Consider the following 20749-nt stretch of genomic DNA (forward strand, 5'->3'; position numbering starts at 1 on the left):
TATTTTTGTCACTTTCCTATATGCTAATTTCACTATTACACATTTCAAGGATGTAGATTCTTGATTATAATTGTACTGTGATGTGATCACAGTAAACTAGAATTCTGATTATGTTCTGTAACTAATAAATACTCATGACACTTGGAAAAATTACTGATTAAATGATCAAGACAAGCATTAGGGGAAAAAAGAAAATATGCACATTTATCATGTGTTTTAGTTATATGTGTATACATCTTATGTTTTATAGAAAATAAGTTTCTTGAGGGCAGAGGACATGTCTTTATATATCTATTTCAGTGCCTAGCATAGTGTTTTACATAATGTTTGCTGAACTGAATTCACCTTAGAATCATTCAAATCTGACACTGGGTTTTCTTTGTACAGGTAACATTGTTCTTCTGCAAAAATAACATTAATATTTAAAATTTTTATGCGGCTTGTACAAATTATGGTTCATCTTTGCCTACCTTGAATTAAATGTCTGGTTGTGGATGATATATCTCAGCAAACACATAATGGAGAAGGTGCAGAAAACAAAATTACACAATCATTCTAGAAAGCAATGTGGAATTATGCAAATAAAGTGTCTAAAATCACTGAATGGGCATTGCCTCAGACAAACTGAGCCCTGGGAAAGACCTCAGCTTAAAAAGGTTAAGGTCTCTCCCTGCATCCAGGGCCATCTCTGGTTGTCCTGATTTATATCTTGCCAATGGCTTCCGATGGCTCCAGAGAGTGAGGCTGGTGACTTTGCACAGCTCTGCCTCCCTTAAATCCAATTCATTTGCAAGAAGCAACATCACCTTCCAGATGTCATGGTGCTTTTCCAGAATGAAAGACAAACCACTACAGTCTAAAATGTCCATACTCTTTGATCTTGATATACTCTAAGGAGATCATTGATAAAGAAAGGCCTAGTATACACCAAAATATTTAGAGCCCTTTGTCACAGGAAAGAACTGTAAACAAAACATATATCCATTGATAGGTGAATGACGAAACAGATAGTGGTACGTGAATAAAAAAGAATACTAATGTGTTTAAGAAAAAATATGATGAATAGAGAAAAGCATGGACTTATATGAACTGATGTTCATATAACAATATGCACATTAACTACAGCAATAACAATCACAAAACAATTGAAGACATAGGTTGCAAAATTACAAAGAATGAACTTGGCCCCAAAAAAGTGATATGAAAAGATACTGCTCTCTACTCCTATCCAGAGATGGGGGGTGGTCTCTAGGGGTGGGGAATACTGAATATATTGTCAGATTTTCTCATTGCATTTATTGGTTTCACTGATTTTTTTCTCTTCTTGCTCTTTTTAAAAAAATCCTTTGTAATAAGGGGTAGCTCTCTGAGATGGTGTCAAAAGAGGTGCAGAGAGAAACTTGGGTGATTTGAAACAAAAGACATCAATAAAATTTATTTTTAAAAAGAATTAAATTACCAAGGTTAAAGGGAACAATTATATAAGGACAGACTATAATGATTACTTAAGTAAGGAAAACTGAAGTCAGATCTATAAAATTATTAAGGATACAATTAGGATGAACATGGACTTGTTCATCAAATCATGGAATTGATTTCATTTTATGAAGCCTAAGAGATAAATTTAAGACAAATGAAAGAAAGAATTACTTTATATAATGGAAGTAAATTTATAGAACAATTTATTATAAAAAGTTTTAAAGGCTGAAAAACTGATTAGATTCAGAAAAAGTTTATATAAACTAATGAATGATAGCTAAAGGAAAGTTTAGGGATACCACCCAAAATTTTTGAAATTGATATCATGGAGGACAACCATTCATTGGTGCTATTGTAAGAGACCTAATGTTGGGCTAGGTGAATCATGAATCTGACCAAATACTGTAGAATGAACATTATATACTTAAATAAACAGTATGTTAATTATCATGGGAAGTGTAGGAGACATTTAATGTATTATTAGATGGTTAAATTAGACTAAAATATAATAATAACTCAAGGTTGAGAATAAGAACTAGTTTTTAAAAAGGTGAGAATTAAAATTATTTACTTGAAGCAACTAGGTGGCCCAATGGCTAGAGAGTTGGGACAGGAGTCATGAAGACCTGAGTTCAAATTTGACCTCAAATGCTTATTAGCTGTGTGACCTTGGCAATGGTTATAATACTTAACTTCTGTTTCCCTCAGTCTCCTCATTTGAAAATGTGTATAATAGTAATATCTACCTCCCTGGGTTACAGTGAGGATCAGATGAGATGTTTCTAAAGTGTTTAGCATAGTGCTTGACATACAATAGGCACTTAAATATTTATTAGATCAAAGATACTTTTTCTTTATTTTTCTTGGATTTTTTTTATGTTTCCTTCACAACATAACTTACATGGAAATGTGTTTTGCATGATTACACATGTATAACCTTTGTCCAGTTGCTTGGTTTCTCAGTAGAGGCAGGAGATAATTTGGAACTCAAAATTTGAAAAACGAATGTTAAAATTGTTTTTACATGTAATTGGGAAAAATAAAATATTGAACTAAAATAGAAAAAAATAAAAAAGAAGTGCTTATTCCTTCTTTCCTTTCTTAATGTATTACTGGTAAATCAACTGCATGTTAGTGAGACCAAGAGTTCCTAGTATTGTATCCTATATGTTTTAGGCCCTCAGTATTTACTATTCATGATGATGATGGTGAGGACTTATAGCTGTGATTCTCTGCCTTCTCTTTCCATTTTTACCATATGATATGCAAAAGCCAGATTACTTGTTTTCCCCCCAAAGAACATTACTTGCCCAAAGAAATCATTGTGATACATATGCACAATTTCAGGGTAAATTCAATTCAAAAACCATTTGTACAAAACTTGTTCTAGAGACAGACAAGGCTAACATTTGTGTCTCCCTCAAGTCCTTCTACAGTGTTTTGTACAAATACTTGTTGATGCACAAAGCTAAATAAGAAATAGTTCTTGCCTCAAGGAACTTATGATTTCCATAGGGGAGATAAGATATACACAGTGGTAACTACAGCACAAAACAGGACATGATAACCATGCTGTACACTGATGAATGAGATTGCCTCAAGAGAGGGAAAGTATAGAAGAGGAAGAAAACAAAATGGTAGCCAATGTCTCCATATAGAGGCTGGAGTAAGAAGAGGCACAAGCAAAGCAGAGAGAAACAGTGGTTAGTTAGAAATGTAAAAGGAGGATCAGGAGAGTTTGGTGTCAGAGAAGCCAAGGGAAGAGAGAGACAGTGGTTGATAATGTCAACTGTTGCAGACAACTTTGGAGAAGTGTAAAGTTAGGTTCTTTCAATACAGGATTATTGGCTCAACTAGTTCAAATGAAATTGGTCAATCAATTCAAACAATTAATTTCAGTTTACTGAATCAACTCTAGTTTATTCAAATTGTCCTGGATATAATCTTATTTTAAGTGTTAAGAAAAATTTTAGTGAAGTATTTTATGAAGGATTTTCATAAAATTGTCAAAAATTTTAATTTTAATTCAATTTAATTTGCTTAAAATCATACAGCACTTTTTAGTAAGGCACAGAAGTGAAGTGAAATAAATGTAAAGTATTGAAATCTAAAAATCTGAAGAATCACTACTTTAATACAAAATGAACTGGAAAATATTATAAAGAAAATGTGGCATGCTTTTAAGAGCCAAGGGTAGGGATAGAAATGGAAATAAGTTACTAGGAAATACCTTTAATTTTTACCTTAATAACAGCTTAAAGAAGAAACCCAATAGATTAGTTTGTTTTACTCAAGAGAAAATTACAACTGGAAAACTTGTCTAACTTGGACAGAATTGAAAAAGAAATTAAACCCTGAATGAGATGTGACTAACAGTCTGAGTGCTTATGTAGGTTAAAAGACTCTAATGCCAAGCCAATGTGGTACAGTTAGTAATTCTACAGACAAATCCCTAAGAGAATGTAGAAACCATATTTAGAAAATTCATATCTACCTTTTCTTCAAAGAATTTTCTTCTTAATTTGGCATCTTTGGGAGGTATGGTTTGCCTCAATTTTCTGTACCACTTTTGAACAATATATCCTCTCCAATAGGCCTGTATCCTAAGAACAGAGATATTTGATTGAAGAAATTTGTGATGATCAAAAAGCATACACCTAAGTCATGAACCAGTAACCTCTTTAGTGCAGGATGATACAGACTGCAAGCCCTTCTCATGCTATATAGTCTTTTAGAGTAGATATGGAAGAAAAATTCATCACCCTGAGGCCCAACTGGTGATGTGATTCTCTGAATTTTATCAGGACGGTCCTTGGAAAACACACAATCACTTTGTCACTTCATCATACTACAAAGCCTTTCCAGATTGTTCAGACCATGCACATTTTAAAATTATTTCTAAGTACATAGATCTCAATGCTTCATATTTGGGGTTTACTATGGATTTATTTTTAATTGGGTATTAGAATGATTCATATTATGATTAATCTGAAATAGTTCTTACCTTGTTGCACATTTTATTTTAAAAAGCCGAGCTCCATCATGTATCACTCTCGTCTGATACTGCTGCTTTCTACACAGAGGGCAAGTTTTTTTACCTGTGAACTTTTCAAAAGCCTGAAGACATGCCTGAGGAAAAAGTTCATTTAAGATTTTGTGAGTAATTACTTATAAACAACACATTTACTTCTAATGTAATTACAGTGTTCTTTTCTCCCATAATTATGAGAATGTCTAATTTAGATTATGATGTGAAAAAGTTTCATCAGATATTAACACCTTCTTCGTGAATCCTGTTCCAAAAATTATATTTTACAGGAATAAACATGAAGACATCAAAAACCTCTGGAAATCAACTGCTGTAAAGGTATATTGTTATGTGTAAGACTAACATGAAGTTAAGTCATGTGAATTAAGCTATCATTCACTTTGATGTACATTATTAATAACAATCTGTTATACAAACATTTGTCGTTCTTTTGTCACATAAAATTCACCATTTTAAAAACAGGATGAATTGTATTGTAGCCTTAAGTCATGTTTTCAACTATAAATGGTGATTAAGGATAAAATAAATGGCTCTTTTTGGAAGACTTTAAATTGAGTAGGGCTAGGCTAGATTCTTTAAGTTACAAGAATGATGTATTGCATACTTTATTGTAAGAGTTAAAACAGGATTTACTTACTTTGTGAAATAGATGAGAACATGAAAGCAGCACCTGTTGTTCACAGCAAAACAGAAAATTGTTTGAAGTTTAAATTAGTTTAAAAGGATGCACCACAAACATATTAATTAAAAGAAAAGTTCTGAGTGTTGTTGCTTCTTTGGAAAAAAAAGACTAATCTCTACTTCATAAGTTCAAAAACTGTAATGTTAAAATTTAAGAGAGAGCACAAAAGTGTAAAAAATAATCTTTTACAACTTAGTACCTCAAAATTGAATGTGTACATATGAAGTCAGGATGAATAAGCTAAATTTACCATCACTCACTAGTTTTAAACTGAATTATTCAGATAGTCTATATTTGAAAAGTAAAGCAATTAAGGAGTAGGTATATTTCCTAGACAGATAATAAGAGTGATTGTATGTGTGTGAAGGGTAGTGGTAGGAATAAGAATAAGGATGTGGGGGATGGTGAGGGAAGGAAGCAGAGAAATGTTAAGTAAATACTTTTTTTGGGTGCTTTGTTCCACCAAATGACACTCAAATTTAAGAAGCAATATATCATGAAGACATATGAATGACTCTATTTTTCAAAAAAATGCAGAGAAAGTATGCTCACAAGCTTCATGAAAACTTCACCTTTCTCTGACCCAAATTCCCACCAAATGGTGGTTATCTGTGCCATGACAAAAGATAGAGCATTAGACCAAAAAGAGAAAAAGAAAAAGAAAAAAAAAGGCAGTTGGTTATTAGTAGAAGGAAGAACTGGCAAAGGGGTGAAACTAGAACGACGAGTATGCACCATTGAGCTGGCAAACACAAAAGGATTAGTGGCTAACAGCCAGCTGAAGGGAAAGCTTTCAGATTCAGTGGCTTTTTTCCCCCCTTCAGGGAAGAAAGTTAAGGAAACATGTAGGACAAAAAAAAAAAGCCAAAGGCATTTCCTTTGTGTGTGTGTGTGTGTGTGTGTGTGTGTGTGTGTGTGTGTGTGTGTGCAGAATCTGAAGTAACCTTTAATGAGGGCATTCTTTAACACTCCCTGGTTAAGACTTAAACCTCAGCACCGCCAGACAGCCTGAATTTAGGAACACTTTCCTGTTTTCACAAGAATTAGCTTAACCTACCTTTTCGTGATCTAAACTTTCCCTTAAAGGAGGAAAAGATCGGGAAAAATACAGCTCAGAATGTTCTTAATAAGTCCCTTGAAATAGCTTTTGCCTTCAGTCCCTAACCACCCCCCAAAAAGTTTAAAATGAATGAATCCAGTTGTCTGGGTCCTTTCTGAATAATTACCATTTAATCTGTCTAATAACAATCATATATGTAGGCAATTACTCACTCATCCTTTATTAAAAGAATCTTTTCAAGTATTTCATCAACAGATGCTTGAAGATATGTTTTAATACAATTAGAATTCGGTATATATGAGAACATGATAAAACAGTAAGATCTTTGTAAATACCTGCTACAGGGCAAATATTCTCTCAGATAACTAAAATAAATCAGTAAGTGGCAGTTAATGTGCCGCAAAAAAGGTTGTAGCAACAGGGATGCTAATGAGAACTAAATTCTAATCTGGCAGTGTCACAACTTCTTGGGTGGCCTCAAATGCATTACTTGAACTGTTTAATCTGTTTCCTCATCTGTAAAATGGGAATAACATTTGTCCATCTCAGAGATATATGGGGTTCATTTAATCTCTTATTTGTCATGTGGGTAGGTCCAAAATATAAGAAAATTTAAAAAAGAAACTAGATATGCTAAACAACTGAAGTTAAGAATAAACTTATAAACAACCACACAAAATGACAGAATTCAATGAAATAAAGAAATATGCATATGCTGCCTCAATCATCTACTGATTCAGTCACTTCACTGCCCTCTCCTCCTTCTCCTCAGGGTTTTCATGATGGTCTTCTCCCTTCCACTTGTATGAATACTCCTCCTCGGTATCTTTTGCTGGTTCACCAACCATGTCATGCCCCTTGATTGTGGGTATTCCCTAAGATTCTGGCCTAGGCCCTCTTCTTTTCTCCTTTCACACTCTTTCTTGATAACCTCATAAGCTCCCATGGTTTTCACCTTTATACAGATGATGCCCAAATTTACAGAGCCAGCTGGAGTCTCTCCCAAGTTTCAGTCCTGTCTTATCAGTTGCCTGTTGGATATTTCAAACTGTCTTGGAGACATCTCAAACTTAACATGTCTAAAACTGACCTTTTTATTCTTTCCTGTAAACCCTTCTTTCTTTCAAACTTCCCCATGTCTGTAGAAGGTACTAATATCCTTCTAGTCTCCCAGATTTGTGACCTCAGCATCATCCTGAATTTTTCACTTTCCCACATAAGACATATCTAATCAGTGGCCAAATCTTACTGTTTTTCCTTTCATGGCATCTCTCTCATCTTATCCCTTCTTTCAGTTCATGCAGCTATCCCTTTAATTCAGGCTCTTATCACCTCTCAATTAGATCATTGCAACAGTGCCCTCCTAATTGGGTCTCCTTGTCTCCTCTTTCCTCACTTTTGTCCACTTCACACTGCCACTGAAGACATTTTCCTTAAGCACAAATCTGATTATGTGAATCCCTTCCTCAATCAACTCCAGTGGTTTCCTGTTGCCTCTAGAATGACATATAAACGTCTCAGTTTAGCTTTAAAACCCCTTTACAAGCTGGCTCCAATCTAGCTTTCCAGTTTCATTGTACGTAACTTCTCCTCCTGCACTCTAAGGCCAGCCAAACTGGCCTTCTCTTTGTTTCTTACATAGCACACTATGCCATTTTAGCGCCTGTCCTGGTCTACCCACATGCTGGCAATGTTCTCCCTCCTTTCCCCCTGTGTCACAGACTCTCTCTCTTCCTTTACAATGCAGCTCAAGAACTATCTTCATGAAACCTTTCCCGATTCCTCCATCTGCTGGTGCCCTCCTTCCCAAACTACCTTGTATTTAACTACTTTGTATATGTTTGTATTTATTAACTTTGTATTTCTACTGTATGTGTTTTTACATGTATTTATCTCCAGAGATTGTTTCGTTCTTTGAAGTTGAATCCCTACCACCTACCTGACCCATAGTAGGAACTTAACAAATACTTGCTGGTTGATTGACTGAAACTGTGGAGAATGAAAAGAAGTGAACAGAGCTCCATCTTGATACTGCCCTGGAACTCCCCCCCCCTCATCAAATCTTCCTTTCAGACCAAATAATTAAGAAGTAGTTCTTCCCCAAGTTATAGGAGAGCTGAATTAATTCAGGTCACTAGAGATAGAATCCCTTATTCCTAAATTAGGTTTAGTGTTCTCATCCTAAAGGGTAACTATGCAGTTGCTTTTTAAATTAAAATGCATTCCAAAGTATCTAATTTCTGAGCAATCAAGATCTGGCTGGTCCTTAAAAAATTTCACAAATAATATTAATTTGAAAATAGCATGAGAATTTGAACCTGAAAAACATCAAATAATTTATGGTGGTGGACATATTTATTAGTTCAAACTCCTATGGCTCTCTGTGCTAAGTGTGAGAATTTGTATGAATCAGCAAAGTCTGAGGTTTAGATGGCTGTGGATTCTAGGCTTCCTTCTGATCCTGAAAGTCTGTAAAAGAGCATTTATTAAGCACTTACTATGTGCCAGTCACTATACCAAGCACTGAGAATATAAGAAAGGCAAAACCAGTCTCTCCCCTCAGGGAGCATTTATTTCAAAGTAGGAAGACAACTTGTAAATTACAAGATATATATGGAGCAGATCTTAGGTAATAGGAGAGGAGATGGCATTAGCAGCTGGGGGAGGCATCTTACAGAAAGTGGGCCTTGAGCTGAGTCTTAAAGGAAGCCAGGGAAACTAAGAGGCAAAGAGGAGAGAGCATAAAGCATTCCAAGTGTGGGGGTCAGCCAGGGCCAAGGCACCAAGGCAAGAGATGGAGGGTTGGGTTTGAGGAACTGCAATCAGGTCAGTGTACACAAAATAATATTGTATAAAACAGTGAATGCTCTCAGATTCGAAATTTTCATTTTCCCCAAATGCCATCTGATCTAACTTAATGCCTATATAGGAATCCCATCTACCTATCAAGAAAAAATTATTTAGCCCTATTTGATAATCTCTTGTGGAGGGAGAATCTGCTACCTTCCAAGGTAGGCCATTCCACTTTCAGAGAATTCTTACCATTAAGAAGTTTTTTCTTCCACAGAATGGAAATTTGCTTTTCTCAACTACTACCCTTTGTACTAGTTCTCTGTTCTCTTACCAAATCTAGAATCATAAGGCCAAAAATTTATCTTCAGGGTCATCCAGTATAACTTTCTCATTTTGTAGCTGAGGTCCGCAGACATCCAAGGTCACACAGGTGGTAAGTGGAAAAGCCAGGATCTGAACCCAAGTCCACTGTCTTCAGATCCAGTGCTCCTTCTACTGAAGCACACTGCCTCCCAAGCAAAACAAGTCTTTTCTGCATGACAGCTTTCAAATAACTGTAGACAGCTGTCATGTACCTCAAAAGTCTCCTAAATATCCCAGTCCTTCAAGCAATCCATATATGGCATGATCTGAAGGCCCTTCACCATACTCTGAGCCACCCTCTAGGTTCCTAACATGTGGAACCCAGGAAGTGAACACAGTTCATTTGGTTAAATCATTCACTAAGTAAGCATGTAATCTAAGGTTATAGTGTTTATGGGAGAACACAGAGAAGTCTAAAATAGTCCCCTGTCCCCCAGGAGTTTATAATCTAGTTGGGAGACATGTAAAAAATACGATACACAGTAGTACATCATATCTATTAACACAATACTATGTCACATATCTTACTGTGGTGATAAGCTTAATGAACGATGATTATTAAGAATATTTAATTTCTATAATTCAGAGAGATTTTCCCTATGTACTGGGGGGACATTCATTACAAAGTATATTTTCTTCTTGTATGACCATGATGCATAAAGTTATTTATTTTCTTTAAAAATAGAAATTCTTTATGAGTAAATTCCATTAGACTGTAGGCTTCTTGAAGGTATCTCTCTCATTCATCTATGAATCTCCTAAAATGCCTTACATAGCAAGTAGGAAGTCAATACATGTTCAGTGAATTGAACTCAACTCTGGCTTGACAACATATTGTTAACACCCTATATCCACAAGTACATTTGGTAACTGTAATTGTTGAAGCCCCACAGAATCTCCAAAATCTCTTCACAGAGAGGAGCCCCAGTGAGGCCAGGGTCTTATCACACAGAGATAGGAAAGTGAACAGCCATCAAGTCTCTGTCTTGCAGCTTAGTGTAGCCAACAATAGTAAGGTGGGGCCAGCTGGGCCCTAATCAAAATTAGATGGAAAATTGCTGTAGGTGAAAGAACCATGCAGTAAGGGCACAACGATCCAAGTTTTAGGCTAGTAGCTGGTGTGGAGGATGTGACTACCAGGAAGGGCCTAAGTGATAGGGTTGGCAGAATTACTTCAGGCTGGCCAGGAGAGAGATGGAGCAAAACAAGAGAGAAAGCAGCTTTCAAGAACCAGAGACTTCAAGACAAGAGACCAAGGAGATACCAAGGTCCAAAATCTAGGGAGAGGTAGCTTTGGGGCCCACAAAGGGAAGAATCCTTTTTTTTTTTTTTAGTAAATGCTGGGAAGGGAAGGGCAGGAACACTTCCTGGCTTACAGTTAGGTATTAGGGTGAAATATATCTCCATGATATTCTTATGCAGATTCCAGAGGGCTAAGAAACAATTCCCCAAACATAAATGCATGGCAAGGGAACTAGAACTGAGTTAATATCAAATATTATGAAGGACTGGGTATATTCAGGAGGAGAAGACATGACACCTGTTCACAATTATTTGTGGCTATGCCAAAGTTAGGTAGAAGGGAATATTGTAGTTGGTGCTGAGGAAGAGAACTAAACTCTAAGAACATATGTGACATGGACAACCATTAATTTTTTCATCTGTTACCGACATGCCTCCTTCTTCTTTGTCTCCCACCATTATATTACATTTACTATGATGTATTATGTAGTGAAGGGGATCTATGAAAGGCATTAAAGTATGCCAATTAAATAGCTTAAAGATGCAGAGCAGTCTATATTAATTTTGATAGGAGATAGTTAAATTCAAATGTTTTTTCTGTATATTACTTGTGACTGAAGCTCAAATTCTTCTCTACATATTGAACATGGATGCATAGAATCCCCTTGTTTTATGGACCTCTCCTTTACTTTTGCCCATTCTTCAGCTGATAAAGGCAATGGAGGTGGTTCAATCAAACCCAACTTCTGTGCTAAAGTAAAAAAAAACATGAAATCTCAATTAAAATATATTTTAGAATATTGAACTTACATATAATAGTTTTAAGATGTATTCCTCAAAGCACATTACAGTCATATTCAATATATCTTATAATTATGTTCTTATTTATAATTTATGTTCATATTTCACATTTATACAGCTGGCCTTTTTCTTTGAGAGAGGAGAGAGTTAATATCATGGGAAAAGGGAATATTAATTCTTATACTGTTTATTACGTGATAGTCAATCAACTAATTTAATGAGTACATACTATTTGCCCAGTACTAGATAAGGCATCAAAGGAGAAAGGAAGTAAGTATAAGACAGATGCTGTCATCAAGAGGCTATCAGATCTGTCTGGGAAGTTAAAATTTAAAGAAGAAACAATTAGAAAAATGAGTTCATCTTTTCATTGTTAAGATCTGGGGGTGGGGAACACAGAAAATAAAAACTAGAAGGGTACCAATGTGAGAAAAATCATTCATGGCTGTGAATTTATGAATAAAACCAACCCAAACTGATCACCAGATCTTTAGATATGTAAACATACTATTATTATGCCATTGTTGCACCCAAATTATGGCACATTGAGGAGAACCCTTTGCCACAAAAAGTAACTAGGTTCCATTATATCATTATGGACTGTTAAGACTTCTTTCCCACAGTGGCTAAAAGTTGTGTGCAAATAAAATTTTGCAAATTCAATCGTATATAAATGTCCTCTATTAAAGCCATATTCTAAGGTTTCCTCATGGCTTAGAGTTGAACCTGGATGCTCAGACTCCCAGTGAAGCAGTAATGGATTAAATTTGTCTTTCACGGATCAACCTGAGAGCAGATATGCTTTTTTCCCTTTTCCCCTTCAACTTTAATATAGATTTCTATGAGACTTTATGCTCAGGAAATTAGTCATTATGTTATGAATTGTTTTGGCTCTAATAACTAATGAAGACCATCTCCTGAGGGAGTAATTACACTGATGAAATCACAGGTCTTTGAAATATTAAAATATAGTCAATGTTCTAAAAAAGCTTGCTACTGAAAGCAGTCCTGCAGTGAATCCAATCTCTTGTAGACTCTTTTTTGTAAAGAGCCTCTCCCTAAATTTAAAAAAAAGATCTGGATTCTCATATATCCAGTTTGCTTGAAGTAGAATTATGCTTGTATAAGTATATTCACTATGATATTGATTATTAAAGAAAACATGAAATCTCTGGTTTATAAACTGGATTTAAGAATAACCTTTCCCATCAATGATCAATTCTTGTCCCTTTCTGTCTCTAGTGGCTGGTTAATATTTAAGAGACATAGATGAGTTTGCTAGTTGGCAAAGAGCTTTGCATAGGAAAAGTGTTGTGAAGATACCTTATCTATCTGCAATTAAGCTATTTATTCAGCAGCTTCAGTTATACAAGCAAAGACCAGGAAGCAAGCAAAAAAAAAAAGCCTCCACTACTAAAACAGATGTTATAAGTCCTAGGACTATGCATTTTAAGCACAAAAGAGACACTCAGGCAATGACTCAAAGATTATTTACTCTTATTTGGCACACAATTCTAACAAGTATGATGATCTGCTTTCTTACCACTAGAGGGACTGGAATAGCAAATTAGATAAAGCAGATACACTGTGGAATCTATAGACACATAGGAAGTAACCAATAACAGCAAAGTTGGAGATAGAAAAATTGTAAAAAGGAAACACGAATTAAAGAATCATATAAGCCTTGGGTCATTACTTCAATTGTCTATGAGGACACAACTATACCTTTCTGTACAATAGAGTAATTGATGTTTGTAATAAACATGTTAAAGAATGTTAATATTATCTTTAGAATATTATGTTTAAGAAGGCAAGGCAGGGCAGCTGGGTGGCACAGTGGATAGAGTGCTGGGCCTGAAGTCAGGAAGACTTCTCTCCCTCAATTCAAATCTGACCTCAGACACTTACTAGCTGTGTGACCCTAGGCAAGTCACTTAACTCTGATTGCCTCAGAAAAAAAAGGCAAGGCAATGTATAATAAGATTTCTATTGAAAAATTTAAAAATCATAAGTTTGGGTATGTAAACCCATGGTGTCTAGAAAATACGGCTTTTTAAGATAACATTTCCTGAGAGTTCTGGATAGTCAGTTTTACTTTATATATTTTAAAATGCCCTAGAGATGAAGATTTAAAATTGTTTAAAGCCGTGCATGGTAATGCATACTTGTAGACACTGATGCTGGTGGATTTGGGAATATGGGAGTACTGAACTGTAGTAAAGCTAAAGCTGATTGGATGTTCACAGTAAGTCTGGCACCAATATTACGAGTCCCCGGGAATGAAGGGACACTACACTTCCAAAGAAGGGCTGAACTAGCCCTTATGGATATATTACGGATTATTGCAGATTTAAATTTTTAGATTAGTATTTGGTATTTATTATAGTCTTTAGATTAGTATTACACATATAGCCCAAGAGTGGACTCTGCATTTCTAGTCTGGATGAGATAATGACACCCAATCTAACAATAACAACAAAAAGATTAAGATTTATGTTTAACTTCATAAATATTGGAACATTATTTTAATGGACATCTCTTTAATAAGGTCACCATATTGATCCAAATGGAGGTCATATTTCCTAAAATGAGATTTTTTTTTGTTTCTTTTTTTTTTTTTGATAAGGCAATCGGGGTTAAGTGACTTGCCCAGGGTCACATAGCTAGTAAGTATTAAATTTCTTAGGCTGCTAAAATGAGATTTTTGAAAGGAAACAATTGCATTGAAAAATAATTACCAAAAATTCTCCATATTAAAAAATAGTACTGATATATTTCAGATTAGAAGTATTAGTATTCAGATTTTCAGATTATAAGTAAGTTTTTGCCACAAAAATGTTAGGCAGCTTGGTAACTTACATGGAATACAAGTAAATGGGAAAATTTAGAAAATCAGGTAAGTATCGAGCTTTTTGAGAAGATGACTAATAGGTCACCTCTCACTTGCTGTTCTTCCCCCATTCTTCCTCCCTCTCACCTCATGCTTTCCTAAACTACAGAGATTGGAAACCCAGTCTTCCTGGCTCCCCCACACTCTTCTGCCATGCCTCTGAGCTCCACTGACTCCTCTGCAGCTACAACCAGCCTGGGGGTGGAGGAGAAGGGCTGAAGGGACAAGGACACAAATTCCTTGGAGAGATTCTTTTTTGTGGCTCACCTCCCACTAGGCCCTCTTGGCATCCCTTCCAGCTTGAGGATGTTTGAGGAAGGAGGGGAGAGTTGGTGGGGTTTTATAGTGAGATCTCTATCTCTAGAGAATACAGCCAGTTGTGCTCAGACTTTACAAGGGGAAGAGATATATACAAAGAGCATAATAATGGGCTGCATTCAAATTTTATAAAAACAGATTTGGTGCAGGGCAGGCGGGAGGGAAGCACAGTCTTGCAGTCAGTTCAATATGGTACTTTCCCCAACTTCTTGATGACTCTTGATCATCATTATGAATATCAATTATTATTTTATGCTGTAGATTCAGATACATGCAGATTCAGATACATACAGATTCAGAACTAAAGAGGGACTGATCCCAGAAACTGCTTTCTTGAAAAAGTCACTGATCTCCATCTTTCTCATAAAGATGGAGTGAATGATATATAGTTGTATGATCTCCAGGGTAATATACAGGGTGTCCCAAAAACCCTGGTGCAGTTCTAAGATTTAATGGCTTAAAACTACACCAGGACTTTTGGGACATATTGTATGAAAGGACTAATTTCTTTAGTTCTATTGAATCAAAGACCAAAGGTTCTAACTACCACATAATATTTTTGTCTTTGAGGAAATCTTTATGATTGCCAAAGTTTCCTTTGACTTGTCAACAACATTTAAAACATCTCTTTCTGAATAACATGAGCCAACTTTTAATTAATCTTTTCATTCAATCACTAAGTGAATATTTATTGAACAACTATAAGGGGAGGTGCTCTTCACTTGCATTATATTTGTTTTAAGAGTATGGTGGAATAGTCTTTACCAGGGGTGAGGAACCTGCAGCCTTGAGGCCACATGTGGCCTTCTAGGTTCTTGGATGCAGTCTTCTGACTAAGTGCAAGTTTTATAGAACAAATCCTTTTATTAAAGGGATTTGTTCTGTGAAGTTTGGATTTGGTCAAAGGGCTACACTTGAGGGCCTAGAGAGCCACATGTGGCCTTGAGGTCACGTGTTCCCCACCCCTGGGATTCTACCATTTTGAGAATTATGCTAGAGTGTTTTGGATGGATCATACATTTTTCATCACCAGACTAGGAAGATGATACATTAGGCCACAATTTCCCCCCACTGTTTGACTTTTAATTGTATTCTAGGTACAAGTAACATTAACAATTGCATTTTTAAAATCATAAAAAGATTGTTTAGTCCTGCATAATGTTTGTATTATACCTTGAAAAGCTACAAAAATGTTCTATAGCATCATGATTGGTAGTTTTTTTTCACTAATTCTATCTCATTTTGAAATGCAACAGTCACCTTAGTCAGAAATAAACAGTGCTCACTCAACCACACTTGCTCATTGCAGTCTTTTTCTTTTCACAATACTGGTGGTAATTTGAAGAGCCAGGTTCAAATTCAGGTTCTTGATTGCAAATACTGGGTTCTTCGTGTATCATCTCTAGGACACTTTTGAGCTTGAATATTTTGAGGCCTGAATGCAAGTCTTATTTATATAAGCAATCCCATCATTATCTTCATGTCTCTGATGAAAAGGCTATACAGCAGCAGATTGGGTTCAAGAACTCAGTTCTCCTGACTCCAGTGCAGCGTGTACCACTGCCTCACTTTTATTAATTTCCTCCATCTTCCAAACACACACACGTAATACTGGAGAACTCTCTTATAGCTGATGTGTCTTTAGCTGGGTACAGTGAAAATCGAATGGGCTTCTGAGACCTGAGTAGTTGTTTATCTTCCTAACTGGGGAGCTGTCCTATGCCTGTAATGTGGCACTGGCATACCTTTAGAGGATATTGAGTTCTGAACTAAGGATTGCCAACCCTTTTTTGGTCACTGTACCCACTATTCTTTGCCCCATATGAGGTCATGAAAAGTTGGACACGACTGAACAACACTATTCAACAGGAAAGGAAATAGATTCCAGAGTTTATCATGCAAATACACAAAAGAAACTAACATAGAAAAAAAAAGAAAACAGGTTTTAATAGAATAATAGTTACTTGTCAAATATTCTATACATGCTCTTGACAAAGACCCCTGATTTAAATGTCTTTTTATCCCCTAAGACTGTAGAACAGTCTAAAGCTTGCTATCGTTATAACCTCTTCAACTGTTGCCTGGTTCTTATCTATATTTTGTGTAAAGCTTTCTGGTAACTACAACCCTCTCTTCTCATTTATATTCTTTCCTGGTCACTTCTACATTTTTAGCTTTTATGCAAGCAATTGAGTTTTTATAGCTATTGCCAGCCAGTGAGATTTTTCTTTTCCTTCAGTACGGTGAACCAACTGATCATAGTGTGTCACCTTGTAATCTCTGGATGTCAAGCTGTTCTCAGTGTTTTCATCATTGTTCACGGCTCTGGGGCTACTTCTTGAAAATGTCCAACTGGATGTCCCAGAAACATCTCAAACTTAACATGTCAAACCAGAACTCATTACCTTTTCCCCAAACTCTCCTCTCTTTTGAACTTCCCTATGACTATTAAGGGTACCATTCTCCTTCCAGTCATTCAGGTTTACAACCTCGGTGTCATCTTTAATTCCTTACTCTCATGCACCCCACATATCCAATCACTTGCCAGATCTTTATATTCCTATCTATAAATCGTCTCTTGCATCTGACCCATTCTTTTTACTCCTGTGATCATCATTTTAGTTCCAGCCCTTATCACCTCTCTGTGGGGCTATTGCAATTGCCTTCTAATTGGTCTCCCTGTCTTAATTCTCTCCCTTCCAATTCATCCTTCCTATAGCTGCCAAGATTTTCATAAAGTATAGATCCAAACATGTCAGTCTCCTACTCAATAAACTCTGGTGTTCCCTATTACATCAAAGACCAAACATAAAGTTGTCTATTCAACATTTAGAGTTCTTCACAAAAATAGTGCTTTCTAACCTTTCTAGTCTTCTTACACATTAATCCTCTTTACCTACTCTATAATTCAAGGATACCAACCTATGTGCTGTTCTTTGTACACAACCTTCCATCACACATCTTTATGCTTTTGCCCTGACTGTCCCATAAGCCTGAAATGCTTGCCCTCCTTGATTCCAGCTTTTGATATTCCCTGGCTACCTTTAAGACTCAGGTAAAATGCCTTCTTCTGTAGACAACCTTTTCCAATAAGCTCATCCACTTTTCGGGTTCCATTCTTTTGATTCTGTATATATCTTGCATGTCTTTATTTATGACACGTCCCTGCCAATAGTATATAAGCTTTTTGAAGAAAGGGACTACTTTTGTATTTTTAACTTTTTTCTTCTTTTTTTTTCAAAAACTAATTCTATTGCTTTAATTTAATGCCTTTTCCTCTTGTTGAGTCTTCTAAGGGCACCAGAGAATAAGAACATTTGTCTTCTTTTCTTTCAATCCTCAGTGCTTAGCATAGTGCCTGGCACATAATAAGTGCTTAAATAAATGCTTGTTGAAAGATTCATTTTCTTCTTGTTGTTCTTGTTCTTTTAAAATTTCAGTTTCAGAAGCATTTCAAATATTTGAAATTCCCAGAAATCTAAATTCTAGATAACTAAATATCACTATATACAGGAAACCTAACCCCCTCCCAAATATTTCCTTATTTGTATTTATAGTGAATGTGCCTTTCCTCCTCTATGGGATTCCCCATCTCTTCCTTTCCTGCCCATCTCCCTTCTGGCTACACTTCTCTCTTTTTTCAGTCATGACTCTGTAGTCAGCCATTCATAGCTGCCTTCACTCACATGAACACCCTTTGACTCTATGAACTTCTGTCATGATAACTTCCGATTCTAGATAATTTTTACTGTCTGTTTTCTCTGGTTCAGTTCCAAAGTCTAAGCTACAAATAAACATAATCTAACTTCAGGCCCTTGATCCTCCACTCTATGACATTTCTTAGAGTGCTTCCCTCCATGACTATTTCATACCTTCTCCATTTTCCTTAAGCCTCCAGATCCTGTCCTCTGCTCTGCCCACTGCTGGCACATCAGGTCATCTCTAATTTTACTTTAAAAATAAAAGACTACTCACGAGCTGCTTCCTCTTCCCACCTCTTACAAGCATGTATCTATATCCCTATTTCTCCCTTTATTATTTAAAGGCCCACATTTATACCTGTGCTTTCAATTCCATCTTTTTCCATCTCTTCTAGGACTATGGTCCATGAATTATTCTCTTTTCCCCAACATTATTTAATCAATCTCTCTTCCCTCTCTCCTGATTATTTCCCCTGGGGAAATAAGTCTCCCCATCCTAAAAATAGCATGGCTCTATGGTCCCAATAAAACCACAATTCTATTTCTTTTTTTCTAAATGCCAAATTTTAGCCCATATTTGCTATATTCCCCTCTACTCCTTGCACAACTGTATTAAAACTAAATTCTTAACTGTCACAAATGATTTCCTCATTAATAAATTCAATAGCCTTTTTCCCCCCAGTTTCTGCAGCATCTGATGTCTGCTTTTTCCTTAGAGTTCTCTCTTTCTTTAGACATGTAAAACTATAATACCCTGGTTCTCCTCCTGTCTCTATCTCTCCCTACTGCTCTTCTTTCCTTCCATTCCTTAGACTACATTGCCACTTAAATGATCCATAATCAACTCAAAACCAACATGTTTAAAACATGTTTTTGCATTGTCCCCAAAATCAATTCTCCTCTATACACTGCTGTTTCTTTTAGGGGTGCCATCAATTTTCCAGGTCATCTTTGGTTCTCTATTTTCTCACCCTATACTGAGTTCTATAATTTTTTTTTCCGATTCTCAAATTTTCCCTTCCTTTCTGTTTCCTCTATTCTCAATTCAAACATGTCTTTACCATCTCATTTACCTATGCCCATAGTACTTTGACACTGAACTGTTGCAATGGTCTCCTAAATAGTTTCTCTGCCTCCAGTTTCTCCCTACACTAATTTATTTTGCAACCTATTACTCACACCACTTCTAATGTATTGTGCCCTGCTCAGAAATTTTCAACTGCCTCCCATGACAAATGGAACAAAATCTAAGCATCTTTACCTGGCCCTTAAGTCCCTCTATAAAGTTCCAAAGTAGAACTCATTATCTCCTGTAAACCTGTCCTCCAAACTACCATTTTTTTTGTTAAGCACAATCCTGTCCTTCCAGTCACCCAGATTCACAAACTATGAATCATCCTTGAGGCTTCAGTTTCCCTGACACACTGGCCCTCCCCCTCCCACATCCAATAAGTTACCAAGTTTTATCCATTTTATCCCAACATCTCTCCCATATGATCCCTTATTGCCACTTATGTGGCTAACACTCTTATTCACTTTTTTTCTGGACTATTGGAATAGCTTTATATTTGATTTCTCTGTTTTCAATCTTTTACCCTCCAGGCCATTCTCCACAAAGATGCTAAAATAATCTTCCCAAGGCACAGGTCTGACGACATCATCCTCTACAATCTTTGGTTGCGCTCTCTTTTACCCCTAAGGTAAAAACAAGCTCCTCAGCTTGACATTTCAAATCCCTCACAATCTATTCTCTAGCCTTATTTTATATGACAACCCAAGTAAATACATTCTGCATCCTAGGTATCTGGCCTCCTCACCGCTCTTCCAACTCAGTTTTCCATCTCTCATCTTCATGCTTTTGCACAGATTATCTATTCCTCATGCCTGGAATACTCTCTCTCCTCATCTTTGCCTTTTCAAAAGCTCAGCTCATGTGCCATCTCCTATGGGAAACATTGCATGATCTTCCTAGTTGTTAATGTTCTCCTCCCTTGATACTGTATTTACTTATCTGTTTACATATTGTAGCCCTAGACAGAATAAAAGCTATCTGAAGAACTGTTGTTCATTTCTGTCTTTGTATTTCAATTACCTAACAGTGCCTGGCATAGAAAAGCTGCTTAATTGGACCTGTTGAATGGAATCTTATTTTACAACCTTATTCTTATTATTTTCTAACAAGAACCTTTCATTGAAAGATTGGTCTATTCAATGTCCTTTGAAATTACTTTGTATCATTCTCTCCTTGGATCTTTCCTCTACTTGTACTTCTCTCTTCTCTCCAAACTTTATTTAGCCTTTAAGGCCCAGTTTAAATTCAAAATCTTCTTTGAAGTCTTCCCTAATTATTTCAAGCAACTTCTGTTGTTGA

At 36.1% G+C, this 20749-nt stretch overlaps 1 protein-coding gene across 1 annotated transcript in view; it reads right to left on the reverse strand.

The window, feature by feature from the left end:
- RNF32 (ring finger protein 32) overlaps positions 1–20749 on the reverse strand; it is a 73141-nt gene that overhangs the window by 34731 nt on the left and 17661 nt on the right. Inside the window, exons 4-7 of the mRNA XM_021009574.2 lie at positions 11277–11419; positions 5166–5198; positions 4484–4608; positions 3974–4082 (exon numbers count right to left, since the gene is read on the reverse strand). Of these exons, the coding sequence (XP_020865233.1) occupies positions 3974–4082; positions 4484–4608; positions 5166–5198; positions 11277–11419 (410 nt within the window). The remainder of the gene's footprint in view (positions 1–3973; positions 4083–4483; positions 4609–5165; positions 5199–11276; positions 11420–20749) is intronic.

This window comes from Phascolarctos cinereus, unplaced genomic scaffold (assembly GCF_003287225.1).
Source record: "Phascolarctos cinereus isolate Bilbo 61053 unplaced genomic scaffold, phaCin_HiC Scaffold_1;HRSCAF=81, whole genome shotgun sequence".
NCBI lineage: Eukaryota > Metazoa > Chordata > Mammalia > Diprotodontia > Phascolarctidae > Phascolarctos > Phascolarctos cinereus.